This window comes from Equus quagga, chromosome 9 (genome assembly GCF_021613505.1).
Source record: "Equus quagga isolate Etosha38 chromosome 9, UCLA_HA_Equagga_1.0, whole genome shotgun sequence".
In the NCBI taxonomy this organism is placed as follows: Eukaryota; Metazoa; Chordata; class Mammalia; order Perissodactyla; family Equidae; genus Equus; species Equus quagga.
Window position 1 is genome coordinate 8,538 of NC_060275.1, and position 15,877 is coordinate 24,414.

General features: G+C 55.1%; 1 protein-coding gene across 1 annotated transcript in view; it reads left to right on the forward strand.

Annotated features, from left to right (window-relative positions):
* Positions 1 to 193: 193 nt before the first annotated feature.
* PARD6G (par-6 family cell polarity regulator gamma) overlaps positions 194 to 15,877 on the forward strand; it is a 101,248-nt gene continuing 85,564 nt past the window's right edge. Inside the window, exon 1 of the mRNA XM_046672474.1 lies at positions 194 to 385. Coding sequence (XP_046528430.1) covers positions 314 to 385 — 72 coding nt within the window. The 5' untranslated portion in view covers positions 194 to 313. The remainder of the gene's footprint in view (positions 386 to 15,877) is intronic.

The following is a 15,877-nucleotide window of genomic DNA, read 5'->3' on the forward strand; positions in this document are numbered from 1 at the left end:
CCTCGGGGCTGAGGCGGCGGTTCCTCGGATGTGGGGGGGGGGTCCCCGGGGCGCGGGGCGGGGTTGGGGGCGGGTCCTCGGGGCGGCGCGCGCCGGCGTGCCCTGCTCCTCCCGCGCGCGGCCCCTGGAGTCCCGAGGCGCGCGGCCAGCCCAGCTCGGGCCGCTGCACTCGGAGCGGCCGGGCGGCCGAGCGGGCGCGGGCCGGGGCGGGGGCCGGGGCCGGGGCCGGGGCCGGGGCTGCGGCCCCATCGTCCTTCTGAAGCCCCTGGAGCGAGGAGCGTGGGCGAGGACGAGGCTGAGCGGGGCCGGAACCATGAACCGGAGTTTCCACAAGTCTCAGACCCTGCGTTTCTACGACTGCAGCGCGGTGGAAGTCAAGAGCAAGGTGAGCCCGCCGGCGATGTGCGCCCCCCAAGCGAATGAATGGGCGCCCGCGGGGCCCTGGGCAGCGCGGGAGGGACTAGCGCCGGCGACAACTTCGGAGCGCGGCGCCGTCCGTGGGGCGCGCGGGGTCCGCCGTGCTTCCCGCCCTGCGCGCACACAAAGCCCGGCAGCCTGGTGGCGTCCAGCTGGGGCCGCGGCGCTCGAGGCTCCGGACCCTCTGCCGGAGCGGCTCTTTTGTTCCACGAGCGGGACCGACCCGGCGCGCCGCGCGGTGGAGGGACGGCGTTTCCGGGGCGACCTGGGGGCTGCTCGGATTCGGGGCCGTGGAGGGGCCTCGGGGGCCCGGCCCTGGCGAGGACCCTGACCGCGCCGCCTCCTTCGCTGCGGAGGGGCCTCGGCACCGGCGAGGGGGAGACGCGCAGCCGGTCCCAGACCCCCGGCCCTGCGCGTCAGCGCCCAGCCCCCCGGCGCGCCCCAGGCCCAGACTCCCCGGGCGCGGCGGGCTGGCGGCCCCTCCCGCTGCCCGCGCCCCGGCCGGAGCGTGCCCGAACTTGCGGTGGCTGTGCGCGTTTGGGTAATTGGCTGATAGAATCTGGCGCTGCTGCCCTCTGCGGGGGCGGCTTCTCCGCGGCAGATGCTTTTGTTTGCTAGAGTCTGGGCAGTGGACCCCACGGGCGGAGGAGCCGCAGTTGTCCGCGATCTGGGAGGAGGGGGCCCCTCAGGCCTTTCGCTGACCGCTGCCGGGGAGCCGGCCCTATTTCCCTTTTCCTCTGCGCCCCCCACCCCTTGGTAAAGCAAGGCTGAGCAGCCTGAGTTGTGAGAGAGGGGCCGGAGGGTGGGCTCTGACCCCCAACTCCGCGCACACTTCGGGGGTGGGTCGGGTGTGGCGTGGCGCCGTCTCTGGGGAGTCCAGCAGCCCCCCTGCCCTGGCTGCCCCTACCTGCCAAGGAGGGCCCTTTGGTGTAGGATTTCCAGGGCATCTTTCGAGGATGGTGGGGGCGGGGGGGTGGGTATCTGCAATGAACCCAGCAGCAATGAGTTGCAGGATTTCAGCCTCAACTTGGGGGACATGATCTTTTTATGAACCCCTCATTTCTAATAAGATCACACTCTTACCCCGATGCTAATTCTGTGATCCTCGCCCCCCCCCCCCCCCCCCTTTTGCCCCGGGGGGCCCCCCCCCCCCCCAAACCCAACGTGCCCACTGTGAGTAGTATGCCGCAGAGAAGGACAGGCCTGAGTGGGAGCTCCACACAGTTGTTCTTTACTTTAGCTCAGTGGGAATGTGGCATTTTAGAGCTCATTGTCCACTACAATAGCTACTGAACGCGTGTGGTTTCATTTTTTTAACTTTCTTTTGAGATCATCACAGATTCACAAGCAGTTGTGAGAAAGCATGCAGAGGTATCATAGCACCAAAGGTAACATCGTGTCTCAGGATGTCACATCCAGGACCTCATCCGATGTGTCCATGCCTGTTGAGGTCATAAACTTTTGTCCACCACCAGCACAGTCAAGATGCAGAACACTTCCATCACACGGGTCCCTCCTGCTGCCCTTTCACAGCCGCTCTCTGGTCCTGGGTGTAAACTGACTGGTGTCAATTTTAAACACTGTTCCTGAGTTGTGCTAGCTGCATTCCCTGTGCTCAGTAGCCACGTGTGGCTTGCAGCAGCCTGATCAGACACACAACTCAGAGGATCCATCCAGAGCGATAGATCCAGGGGAATACCCTCAGTGGGCCTCATCACGCAGTCCTGGACTGCTGGCACCCTGCAGGCCGCTGGGGGCTGGAGAGTAAGAGCTGGCCTTTGCGTCTTCTCAGACCGGAGCTGTAGATGTTCTGGGGGCCCAGCCGGATGTTCTGCCTCCTGCAGCTCCCCAGTGAAGAAAGCATCTGCCCTGCCCGAGCCTGGGTTCAAGTTCAGATGTGAGTGCTCCCCTGCAGGTGAGCGGCAGAGCCAGAGTTTCATTTGAATTTTGGAGCGCCCCTGGAAGAGCCCCACAGACCTGGGCCCTCCTGGGCTGGCTAGTTATATGCTCTCCCCTTTGGGAGGAGGGGGCTGCCTTACTGTTTGTCCAGAGGGTCCCTGTGGCTCTTCCCTCTGTGCACACCTCCCCCTCAGTAGTTGGTAGTTGCTGCCATGGAGTCCGTCTCTGCAAGGAGCCTTTAGTCCAGCTTGTTGTCCAGGCATAGGAGGCAAAACTTTGTGACAACTATACCTTTATTTAACCTAAACGTCGCACCGTAACACTGGGTTTGTATGTGGGGAAATGGTGCCAGGGAGCTGATTCCAGCCGGGTCTGCCACCTGCCACCTCGTGAGGTTTCAGGCAAGTCATTTAGCTTTTCCGAGCCTTGGTGGTTTCATCTGTAAAATGAACATCGTGCTGTTTGCTTACCTCCCAAGACCAAATGAGGGGATGAGTGTGAAAGCACTTTGAAGACTGCAGAGTGCTCAGAGCTGCAAGAGTTAAGCACTGCAGATCAGAATTCTGTGGCATCTCAGGATATTACATCTGAAAATCACCTCTGATCCTCAGAACTTTTGGCATTAGCTGTCTGCCACAGCTGGGCACCTCCCAAAGCCATGGGGACGTTGTGTTGACGTGATGGCTCTCCCCCATCCTGTAGCCCCTTACACTTCCCCAGACATTTCTGCTTAATACCTGTGATTCATCTGCTCCTCCCCAAACCAGCAGTTTGCTTCTCTGAGTCCTCAGTTCTGGTGCCCAGCCATTCTCCCACTTACTTTGACTTGTGCCTCTCCTCCCCTGAGACCGGCAGTGGGGAGGGCCGGACATGCGGGAGAGCAAGGCCCCTCGAGGGGTAGGTGGGGGCAGAGTAATTGGAGATGACTGTCATCTGAGGAGAAGACAGACAGCGGCACAGCGCCATTACGACTCTGCAGACGCCTTTGACTACGTACGTGTTTCGTCAGTCCCACCAGCACGTGCAGAGGCCTGAAGAGTCTAGAAGAGCATAGGCATCCCCTCAGCTGTGTGCTCTGCCCTGAGCCCCTGCCCTCTGGTGGAGGCCCTGCGTTACACGAGGTCCATGTTCTGGTGTCCTTCCCACTCGGATCTCATGCGTGTTCTCTCCAGCCTGTGTGCCCCGGGTTCTGTGGCTTTCCCCGACGTGAGATGCTCTCTGTAAGAACTTGCCCTTTCCTGATGACCCTCTCCTGCAAAGTCCGTCCGAAGCCTTCACCAGGCCAAGCTCCCTCCATCCTCTCACCCCTTCGTGTTCCTCTCGTCTCGTGGGACTTGTCACCATCTGGCACAGGGCTGTTTCTCAGAGCAGGGACCCAGGGCTGTGTCGACGCTCACAGGGCTTGTCGTGTCCCCCGTGCTTAGGGGAGACTGACACTTCTGAAGGTCAGTCTAATCATTGCTGCTTTGTTTGAATAATGCTGGAGGCTTTTTTGGATTCCAAACAAATGCAAATTTTGTAGAAAATTTAAAAACCACATCAGGCACCAAGAGGGTAGTTCTCCTATCCAAAGATGAGCCAGTGTTCACTGCTGCCCCGTGTGCCCCAGCCCTGTGCACGTCCTGTGCACGCACATGTGTTTGCTGTATAGAGTCAGGGTCAGGTTGTTGCAGGCTGCTTTCTCCCTTCAACTTAACAGTATGTAGCAAGTGTTTTCTCATGTCATTAATATCTTTAGAAAACATATTTTTAAATGACTACATAGTACTCCATCTTATGTGTAAACCATAATTAATTTAACAATATCTTGTTTGGGTTATTTCTATATCTTTTCCATAGTAAACAATGCTGTGAATAACATCTTCATATTTTAATCTTTGTGTGAAGATTCCATATAGAGTGTGTGTGTATCATGTAAAGTATATAGAGGGTACTGATCCTGTTAAACCAGCACAGAACTCTTATTATTTCCTTAGGACAAATTCCTAGAAGTGAAATTACTGGGTGACAAGTATGCACATTTTCAAAGCTTTGAGATCATATTGCTAAATTTCCTTCAGGAAAGTCTCCTTTACCGGTTTAGACGCTCTGCTTATCCGTCTCCATCCCTCCCCTCCCCTCCCCTCCCCTCCCTCCAGCACCAGGTGTTTTCTTATTCTTTCCCAGTTAGAAAGTGAAACACCCTCACGCTGTTTTAGTTTGTGTTCTTGGGTTATTAGTGAATTGAAAGTTTTTATATTTGTTGGCTATCTGTGTGTCTATTTTCAGCTGCCTGTGTCTCTCCTGCATCCTTTTTTCTGTTAGTCTTCTGTTTTGTTGAGTTATGGAGCTGCTTGTCCACAGCAGAGTTTCCAGTCAGTGCAGATGGTGCTGAGGTGGCAGTGTTTTAGGTCCACATGTTTCCTCTGGTCCCCAGATCGTATCTCCAGCTGAGCTTGTTGGCCGCCAGTGCGGCAAGGACACACCCGTCCACCTGGTGGGCTGGAGCTGGGGCCAGGCCCTCCCTGTCGGATGGTTGGGCACTAGCCTCCCGTGGGCCAGTTGAGAACCGCCTGAGACGGTTTGACTCACCTGTGTGTCAGCTACACCCTTCTGAGGTTCCGGATTTGTTGTATCTGTGCACGTCTGTGTCTAAACAGGTTCGGTGACTTGATTTGGGAAGTTGCATCTGGAGGAGACTCTCCTCGGGGACCCAGCAGAGAATGTCGGTCTGGCAGGCACACCTCTTGTGGGCTTGTGGCCTGTGAGTGGCAGGAAGCCCTGTGGACCCTCCAGGGGCACCCCAGCAAGCCAGGTGTCAAGCCCTTTCCTAGGACCCGCGACATTTCAGATGGAGGGCTCTCCCGGTTTAGGGAAGGGAAGGAGTGTCAGAGATTGGAAGATGCAGCCTTCAGGGTGTCTGCAGCTCTGACGTTTGTGAACCACGTCCAGAATCAGCGAAAACGAAGAGGCATCCTGACCCATTCCTGTGACAGGGCCACCTGGACTTTTAGAGGCCAGCAGGGAGGGTGTTTGGAATTACAACAGTGGTGGGCAAAGGGGCCTCAGGATCTAAGTGTTAGATTTGTTCAGCTGGCTGTTTACACATTTACTAGCTCCCTACCTCCAAAGATTTCTTCTTTACCATGAACCTGGGGAGTGATGGGAGTGAGGGGGTTGCTGTGCCCCATTTAGCCCCAACACACACCCTGCAGCCCTGCTCTGAGGCTGCCCTGGACACACTGGGGGTATAGAGATGGTCCAGGCTGGACACTGCCCTCTGTGCGTAGGTTGTGTTCAGAAGTATTTCTTAAAATTTACTTAACTGCCTGCCCCAATATATATGTATATACATGCCAGACACTGTTCTAAATACACTGCAAATACTGACCCATTAATCTGCATCACAACCCTTCAGGAGGGCTTCTGCCATCACCCCCATTACACAGGGCAGAGTGCTGAGGTCCAGGGAGCTTCACTAGGCTGCCCGAGGTTGGAGGGCACCAGCAGTCTGGCTGCAGAGTCCGTGCCCTTTACCAGGAGCTGTCTGTGGCCACTGGTGGAGGAGGGCTCCTGGCCCCCGTCCTCGGACAAGCCCTGAAGTCCAGGTCTTGATGTCGAAGCAGATTTTCCTGGCTCATGCCGTGTGGAATGAGGCAGATGCCCTCCGGCTGTCTAGATTCAGAGCTTGTCGGGGAAGCAGTTCTGCTTTCCTTACATCGCTGTAGCAGGTTCTTGCTGTGTGGGCTTGAGGGAAGTCCTCTATTCAGTAGTTGTTCTTAAAAGTCTGATCCCACCACTCATCCGGTCATTTATTCGTTTACTGAGCAGCTGCTTTGTGCCAGGCATGGGGTTCATGCTGGGGTGCAGGGGTAGCCGGGATAGACAATGTGCCCAGCTTAGAAAGGTATGGTCCAGGGGTAACTCCGGTGGCCTAGTGGTTAGGTTCCACACACTCAGCTTCAGTGGCCCTGGTTCGGTTCCCAGACGCAGACCTACACCGCTGTTAGCAGCCATGCTGTGCTGGCAGTCCACAAACTACAACAATAGGGGAAGATTGGTATGGATGTTAGCTCAGGGCGAATCTTCCTCAGCAAAAGAGAGGTATGGTCCGTGAAGATTCATTCCGGCAGGTGGGCAGATTCGGGTGGGGTGGGTCCCGGGTCCTGCATCCTGGTATCCAAAGTGTCACCAAATCCCCAACTCCACAGCTCCCTGAGGCCAAAGGCTTCGGGCGCGAGCCTGCCGTCCCACCCGCCTCCAGGCACGCCACCTGCTCAGGTTGCTCTGAGATGAGTTGGAGCTGCTTCTCCCCTCATTGCTTCCAGAGCAGCTGGGCTCCAGTCTTCTGTCCTCATCTGGGCGCTTAGTCCTCTCCGCTGTTCTGCTGGCGGCAGCTCGGAGGATTAGCTGCGTTTCTCAGGAGTAAGCTCCAGGGAGAAATCCAGCATCTGAAATGTGAAGAGCAGCGCTGTGCATACAGTAGGTACCCAATAAATGCTGTTGAGTTGGATTCAGACGAGGAACACCTGGATTTTCTTGAAAACTGCAAGTTCAGAAGTGGTCTATTAGGATGCTTGAGAGAAGAACCACTTTTCAAGGAAGGTGACCCAAGCTTGATTCATGAGTTGGCTCATTCCTGGGACATATCTGAGAGGGGTCAGCAGCCTTGTCCCCTCCCTGCTAGTGCCATGGGTGGGAGGGGGCAGAAGGGGGCAGAAATGAGCTTAATGAAAAAGAGACTTTGAAAGTTAAAAGGAAATTGATTGAGAAGCCCCAGTGTGTATTTCTGCCGTTGTCAGTGCCTCCTGCTAGCCTCAGTGCTGAATTATGGCTGAGAGCTGCAGGCCCGGCCGCGGCTCCTCCTCAGAGCCGGTACTAGGGTGTCTCCAGGAGTGTGCTCACACCCCTTCCTGGTCACCCGCTGACCTTACATGCCTCTTCGTCCAGAGCCAGGTGGCAGCCCCGTGCCCCCGCAGGACCGGGGAGCAGAACCAGGGCGCCCCTGCAGCTGTGACACAGTTACCGTGATGCTCTATTCCCTGTCCTGGGTCAGTCCCTCCCAGGTTCCTGGCATCCAGGGACGTGTCTCCCACACATCCATCCTCGTCTCTCCCCAAGGCCGTGTTCCTTGTTGGGCTCTGTGCAGGCTCTTGCGGCAGAGGAGACCAAGAGAGTGGGCTCCACTCCCCATCCCCAGCCAGAGCATCTGCTCCATATTTTGGGGTACATGTGTAGCATTTTAATTAGGGAAAGAAAAAAAGCTATTGCTGCTTAAAGAGATTGAAAATCACGAAAGCCTTCCTGTGGGGCCCAGCCCTCTTAAATCCTTAACGTGTCCCCCTACCCGGTCCAGGGGCTGGCCTTGCAGTCCCCTGATCCTTTCCTACTCTCACCCACGGAGCTCAGCCTGTGGAGCTCAGGCATGTCTGAAGGCTGAAAGCTCAGCCTTTTCAGGAAGCTGTTCCAGACCTCTGACACGGCAAGGTCTCTGCTGTGTGAAGTTTAGTGTGTGTGACAGTAAAGTACACTAATCTCAGGTGGGCAGCTTGATGAAATTTTATGTGTTTGCACACCCAGATGACCACTATGCAGATCAAAGTATGGACCATTCCAGCACCAAGGAGGGTTCCTTCATGTCTTGTGTCATCAGCACCCACCCCCAGTGTAAGCACCATCAGGGTCTCTGATACCAAAGATGAGTGTGCTGGCTCTGGGATGCGATGTGACCACACGCTCTGTCATCGAGCCTGCCCATGTGGTGTGTGTCAGTGGATCTTATTGTGATGGTGCTGAGTGTTCTGTTGTGCATCCGCCTGTGTTGATGGAGGTCCGCTCATTCCTGGCGTTTGATGCCCAAAGCCGCGTGCATGTCCTCTTCAGCGCACCAGCCATTGGCCATACTCTGGCATCACGGCACAGAGCTGGCCAGGGGTGGGCCACAGCTCAGGGTGGCTGGTCCCAACTCAGACGTGCAGTCTCTGACCCTGGCCTTGACACGATTTGGGTGGAGCAGCTGCCATAGGGGGTCTGAGGATTTGGGGGTTCCTGAAGGCCTTGAACCACAGCCTAAGTGTTTGTTGATTAATAAATCAGGAAGAGATTCTTCATCTTATAGAATTGAAGGTTCCCACCGCTGATGTGTGAAGGGGCTCTCATAGTCCTTTGTTTAATTCTGTGGCTTGAATTGTTGCTTTCGTGCCTTCCTGGGCTTTCCTTCAGTCCACACCAGCTTCTGTGCACCCTTCTGGTGGCTGGGCATTGTGGGAGAAGCTGATAGACAAGGTGACCAGGGCCAGGCTGGGTGCTACTGCGTGGTCACGGCACAGCTCGTGCCACAGGTCTCTGCAGATGGAAGACCTTCCTTCTAAAGTGCCTGAGTTTCCATGTGGAATGAAGACCCCCCGCAGCTGCGAGCAGATGGGCTGCTGCTCCCTAGAGGGTTGCCTGTGTCGCCGCCCACAGCTCCCCGCTGTACGGACCTGAGGATATTGGTGAATTCCCGTGCAACGGCCCTCCCTGCCCTTCCTGCAAGTCCTGCCCAGTGACCGGGTGTTTATTTTCCATCTTATCACATCAGTGTGCTTGTCGAAAGCTGGTTTATACGTCGGCCAGTGTGCACAGCAGGTCTCAATCTGTGCCATTGCTCCTGAGACGGGACATGAGTGCTGATGCACAGTCTGGAAAGTTCCCCCTCAAGCGGCCGCTTTTTGGGGATGTGTGGGGTTGTGAAAGGACCCTGAGGCCCCTGGGTAAGGGCTGTAGAAGAGAAAATTGTGAGGGCGTTAATGCTGTGGTCTTTAGGTACTCAGCTGTGCTAGAGGAATATGAAGACTAAAGTGATGTTAGTATCCTGTTTCCCATGGCTGGGGGGCTGGAGCCGCTGGCTCCCCACCCACAGTCCTGACCTCACTTCCCTTGCTGGTCTGGAATAATAACAGGGTGTTGCTATGGGAGAAAACAAACTTCTGCGTCTGTAGGATGGCCCCTCACATGGAGGAGGAGGTGGCCTGTGGTCACCTCGAACCGTCAGCAGCTGTATGGGTGCAAGCGTAAGATGGGGCACAGACCCAGGCTGCACGAGAACGTGCCCTTCTGCCTGGGAGGTGGTGGGGAGGCTACATGTGTCTGGGCAGACACTGGCAGATGCCAAGGAGGTGTCCTCATGAGAAACAGTGTGTGGAGGAAACCCCACTCTGCTCCTCTGCAGACGGGCTGCCCTGCACTGGCAGAGGTTGTCTCTCCTCACCATGAGCTTGGTGTCACCTATCCCCCCACCAGGAGAAGCTCCCCGGATGTGGCCCCATCGCTGGTCAGTGGTGCCTCTTCTTAGCCCAGGCGGTCATGGGCTCTGGGCACAGCCTGGCTGAGGATCAGCACTGGGCCCTTGAGAGTGGACAAGCGTGTGCCGTTGGGCTTGCCCTGCGGTTCTTCCTCCTGTGTGTTTCTCGGGGCACACAGTCTCTGGGCTCCTTCCTGCCATAGGAGCCCGGCCCAGCCTGCTGGGAGCAGACGCTACCCAGGTCACATCACTGGAGGAGAGTCCAGGCAGGTGTGGCCTTCTCTTATCAGCTTCAGTGGGGTCTCACGTTCATTCCTTTCTCAGCGCTTCCACTGTGTGCTGGGCTTTCTGCTGCCCACCTGCTAGGCTCTCAGCATAGATGTTTTCCTTGATGCTTACGACACCTTATGCATGGGCCGTAGGGAGGGGGACTAGGAGCTTGACCAGGCTGTTAACTTGCCCAACCCAGGTCCCAGCTGTCTGTGGCCAAACCAGGTGTTAAACTCTGAATTGCTACACCATCCTGCTTCCATCTAGTTCCCCTCATCTCCTGATTCCACCTCCTGGAAAACAGACAACACCTACCTACTCCAGATGTGCTCTGAAGTCACAGCGTGTGTCCCCCCCGCCCCCCCCAACATGTCCCGGACACCGGCTCAGGGCTGGGCTGCTTCCTAAATATCCCTTGTGCATCCTGTGAAACCCACATGAGCTCTGGCCAGTGTATGGTCTGTTTGGTGGGAGATGGGTGAGTGCAGGGAGCCTGGCTGCTCTCCCACTTCCTTCTGTAGCATCGCATGGGCCCTCTGCAGCTGTGGTCAGAGTGTCAGTGACCGCCCAGGTCCCTGGCACGCTGGACGTGTCACTTAGTGGAGGCTCCTTGAATTGCATGGCGGGGGATGGGCAGTGCCTGCTGCGCTCCGAGTCTCCACCCAGAGCTGTGGGATTTGGGTCACACTCATGAGCACAGCTTTTCTCTCATGGAATTATAAAAGTTGTTTCATCTTGAAAAATGGCCCTGAGAAATAACTGCTTGCCAGTGATGCCAGGGACAGGGCCTCAGAAAGCAATGACTCCTACTCAGAAATTAGGAAGGTGCCTCAACTGTAGACGGGGCTGCTGCTGTCAAAGACCCACAACATGCTTACTGCTCTGCTCTCTATAAATCACACATGCAAAGATCTCTCTTTATTGTGTTTGCACGATAAAGTTTGGGTCTCTGAGAAGGCCTGGATAGGCAGCCCTGTGAATGCCTGAGTAGGTCCGCTCTGCAAACCTGCCATGCGCCCCTCCACGTGCGACCGCCCTCCCAAGCACGCTTGGCCGGGAGGACGCAAGCTCACAAACAGGCTGATGGAGGGAAGAGCTGCTGGGATCTCTCTCAGCATAGCACGCATATTCATAGTAAGTTCTCATAACAACCCTATGAGGAATTTTTTTGTCCCTTTTACAAAGGAGGAAATACACTCAGAGAAGTTTAAATTATCCAGAGTCAGGCAGCCAGTAGGGGTGAGGCAGGAATGTGGACCTGGTGCGTGATCGCAGCCCTGCTCTGAGGAACTCTGCCCTGCAGTCTATACTGATAAGACACCGCTGCCCCAGGCCTCAGGATGCAGCCTCGCTTGCCTACGCAGGCTGGGGTTGCAGGCCTCCGCCTGAGTGAATTTCTGTTTCAGGAAAGCCCCAGAAGGCCCGTGAACAGCCTATGTTCACCCCTGCAGGCTCTGGCCCAGGAGGCCCGGCAGCCCGCCAGCTCCACCTCTCACAGCACCAGGGCCTCCCACACCTTTACCCCCAGCTCCTAGAGAGCTGGTCTCTGTTTCACACTGCTTCCCTCACCCACGGCCCTCCTTGTCCACACTGTCAGCTGGCTCGGCCTCCCTTCCAGCCTGAGGAGTCCCTTCCTACCTGGGGTATCCCTGCCCTGCCCTCCCGCTTGGAGTTCTTGCCCCTGCCATTGCAGCTCTTCAGGTCTTGTCTAAATTCCCTCCTGTATTAGCCTCAGTTCCTTTGTTTACAGGCTTGTGACTGTGGGCAGTTTGTTGAATCCATCTAGGTCTCAGGCTTCTGGTCTGTAAAATGGGAAGAGAGACACCTCTGGGTTGCTGTTAGGATTAAGGAGCACATGCAGCCAAAGCTTGGCATTGACCACACCTTCTCTCCCATCCTGGAAGCCCCTGCCGGGCAGAGAGCATGACCCATGTTCCTGAGTCCCTGTGTCCTCCACTCTCAGCCCAGCCCACACCTCCATTTAGCAGTGCTGGGTCACGGGTACAGATCACACTTGTGAACTGCAGCACACATGCATGAGCAGAGGACCACACATGTGCACATCCGTCTGGAGCATACATGCATGCTTGGTGGTGACCACAAATACAGTGGGTTCATGGTCCCCAGCAGTCACCTGGGCAGCCTCATGCAGGACTTGGTGCTTGTCTGGGTAGTTCTGCAGGCGCCAACGCTGAGCCGTCATCACTCTGGATCAAGATGGGTGGACAGAGCACAGGAAGGGGCCAGCTCTGCCATCGGCTCCACCCTGTCTGAATCACAGGTCTGTGGCCCGATTTTAAACTGTCCCAACGTGTCAGTCCAGGAAGTCATCCCATGGCAGGTCCCACGTTCCAACAGATGATTTGTTAGGATGACAGCCTGTGCTTCCTGATCGTTCCCATACGGAGGTCGTTCCACAGTTCTCTGTATGGCATGTGTGCACATGTGCTCCTTGGCCCTGTCCTGAGTTGTCCCGAGGTGCTTGCATTTACCCTACAAATGCACACTTCTGAGATCTTTTCCGATTAGATCCATCCCCACTTCCTGACAGAAGCCCTGACCCTGCTCTAGGTGGGGAGGGGCTCTGATGGCCTCAGAGAGTCCATTCCTTTACCAGTGATTGATTCACAGACGGGCATGTGACCCCGCTCTGGACGATGAGACGTGAGGGTCTTCTTCCTCTGAATGTTGTGTTGATTGTGACTTCAAGACCCAGCTGGATGAATGGGGGGCATCAGAGATAACAGGCTGTGGACCATCCCTGCAGCGTCCTGACACAGGTGGTGGGTTCTGGTGTCTGGCTCCTTGGGCTGTCTGGGCTCATTCCAGCCATGCTGTGGGTGAAGCGCCCTGCCCTCTCTTCACCTGATTGTTTCCTCTTCTCATACACACGGTTTAGGTCAGGGCCTATGTCATACAGTTTCTTCATTTGCATTTCTCAGTTTGCAATTACACATTTACACATGTGATTGCTGTTCAACATCGGGCTCTCGAACCAGCCGTCAGCCCCATGAAGACGCTCAGCACTAGCGCAGGGCCCAGCCCATATCTGGATTTCAGCAAAATTTTGAATGAATGAATACTAAAAAACAGCCAATAGTCAGGAGTAGCAAGATGCTTACTGGGATGTTTACAACCTTCTTTTCAGACTTTAATGTGCACATGATTTTACCAGAAAGATGGGTTTGTTTGGGAATAGCAGAGGAATTGCAATTTGGGACAAGCAAGCTATAGCAAAAGCCCTAGGCAAGTCCAGCAAGCAAAGGGGAGGAACATTACTTCACAGAAAAGAAGGGGGAAGTCGGGAGGGTTGTTTTGAAGAAAATCCATTGGAGAAAAGCGAGAATTCAGGGTGGGGATGTTCTCATGCAGAGTTGCAAGGGTCCTCGATTTCTGTTTGGGGTCCAGCTGCAGTTCTTCCTGTGGGGTGTGCAGTTGGTGATTCTTCCTGTTGATGACTCCTTTCTCTTGGGGTCCCTAGTTGACCATCTTTCCTGTAATTGACCCGGGTGGTACTGCTGGGAGACCCTCCTGGCCTCCTGACTCCATTTAAACTGAGGTTTCCCTTTATTAATTCTCACTAAACCCTTTCTAAAACAGCACTGCTGTTGGCTTCATCACATTTCATCCTGAGAACGTGCTTCCTCTGTTTGATGAGCTTTCAGAGTTTCCATTTTTCACCATTGTAAATACTTTGAAGAACATTTTCCATGAGAATCTATCTGTGCTTGTAAGGTGACCTCCTGAGGTTGACTGCACACACAGGCGGCATGGGGGCGGGGCCTCGGGGGGGGCGGGCCTGGGGGGGGTCACAGCTGCAGTGTGGGGATGGGGCCTCAGGGGGCGCAGTTTCAGTGATGGCTTCAATGGGGGCGAGCTCATTGGGGGTGCAGTCTCGGTGGAGACTGGAGATGGGATGTTGGTTGGAGGCAGGGCCTCGGCGGAGTTGGGGCCGCAGGGTCCAGAACGCTGGGTTGGGTCCTTTGCTGCAGTGACGGGCTCAGAAAGCTGCCGCGATACCCCGGGTAACGTGTGTGCATCGTTTGAAGTCTGCTCATGAAACAGACTTTAATGACATTATAAGGGGCGGTCCGTGTGTGAAAGGACATAGGAGCCTCCTGGATGCCCCTTGGGAATATCTTTTATCCCAGATAAAGAAAACATTTTATGATGGGAAATGACCGAGGAAACCTGGGTGCATCGGCCCCAGGCCCCTGCCGGGGAGCCGTCAGTGGGTGCTGGAGTGAGAAGATTTAGTGTCTGGGACCCTCTGGGAGGAGTCTGGCCCTGAGCGTTTTAGGTGAGATAGTGCTCTGGCGGTGGTTCTGATCGTACTGCAGTGATGAAGTGGAAGCAGTTGCGCGGCAGTTTGCCTGCTCTGCCGGCCGTCCACGCCTCGTCTCGTCGGACCTCACCAAGGCCCGTCGTACGGATGGGGTGACAGGTTCAGAGAGGCTGAGGGGCTTGCCCCGTGTCTCCCAAGTCCCCGAGCAGGAGCGGTGGAGGCAGAAGGGAGCGGGTGGCCTTGTGCTGTGATGCTCTGTGTGTCCATTTGGTCCAGCCTGGCTTATGAGGTGCACGTGACCTCTCTCCCTCCCTCACCTACTGTGCTCTCCTTTTCCCCATGGCATCATCACCTTCTCACTTGCTCTATGATGTAGGTGTTCACTCTGTCTACTGTTTACTGTCTGTCTTCTCCACTAGGATGTAAGTTTCATGAGGGCGGGTCTTCTTTCTGATTTGTTCGCTGGCGTTCCCCAGAGTGTAGGATGGTACCTGGTGCTCAGAGCCACACCATGAATATTGATTAGGTGAATGAAACACAGCCCTACCTTACACTTGCTATTCCTTCAGTAAATGTACTTTGAGGGCCTACTGCATGCCAAGGTGTGGGGGGGATAAAATGGAGACCACATTTTCTTTTATGACTGTGAGGCCCAGCAGAGGAATATATTCATTCAATGAGTAAGTTCCTGCTTGGTAGTTTGGAGGAGTGAATTCATGTCACTTAAATGACACCTTTGTCAAAGCATCCTGGGGTCGGGTGGTTCTTGGAGTCGCTCTCTTGTGAAAGGGAGCAGAGAAAGCAAAGGGTGCTTCTCACACCTTCTCCTTCTAGAGTCGTTTCTGCTGAAGAGAGGGGGGTAGGTGGAGAGTAAGTGGAAGTGACCTCAGAGGAGACCCTGTGGCCACCAGTGGAGGCACAGCTGCTGACCGCAAGACCCCGCTGTCCAGAGCAGGGGTAAGTGGTGGTCACAGTGATGACTGCACCTCCTTCTGGGACGATAGTTTGGAAACAAAACCTTTTTTCAAGAAGACACCCAGGACCTTCAGACAGCTGCTGGGTATAGTTGAGACCACGTGGGCCTTTGTGTCTTTAAAACGGGCACTTAATGTCAGGCTGCACCCTCTGAAACGAAGCCTCAGCCAACGCCCAGGCTTACCACAGTGTGCTTTACACGCTTAGTTTTAAGGTGTCCGGTTTAGGCACCCGTTTGCAAATACTCGTTGAGATGTTGCCTCCTTGGTTTTGCAGGTGACAGCGACTTCACCTTGGTACTGACATGAGGGAGGGGGGCCTGCATCTGGCTTCCAATCGTGTACTGTTGCAAATATAAGGAGTAAGGACAAGGCTGGTGCAGATTCTGGGACCTGGGCCATGACTTCACACTCGTGTCTCCTCCTGAGATTCTGTGTTGTGACTGTCAGTGTCAACTTAATTAAAATTGTAGAGTTTTTTTTTTAAAACTGGTCAACAGAAGTCTAACATTAATCCAATGAAGGTTTGAGTGCCTACCATATACCAGGGCCTGTGCTTCGCCAGAACAACCAGACCCTGTTCTCACAGGCTTGTGGTCCAGGGTGAGCTGTGGCAGTTTCCTGCCATCACTCATATGATAACTAAAAATTTGTGGCTTCTTGGGGTTTGGGAGTTGTCTTAGAAGTGACCCAGTTACTAAGCAGATTTTGACTGGTAAAGGCTCTTAATGCCTGGCTCCTGTGGCCTTGCCTGGTGAGTCTGATGACATC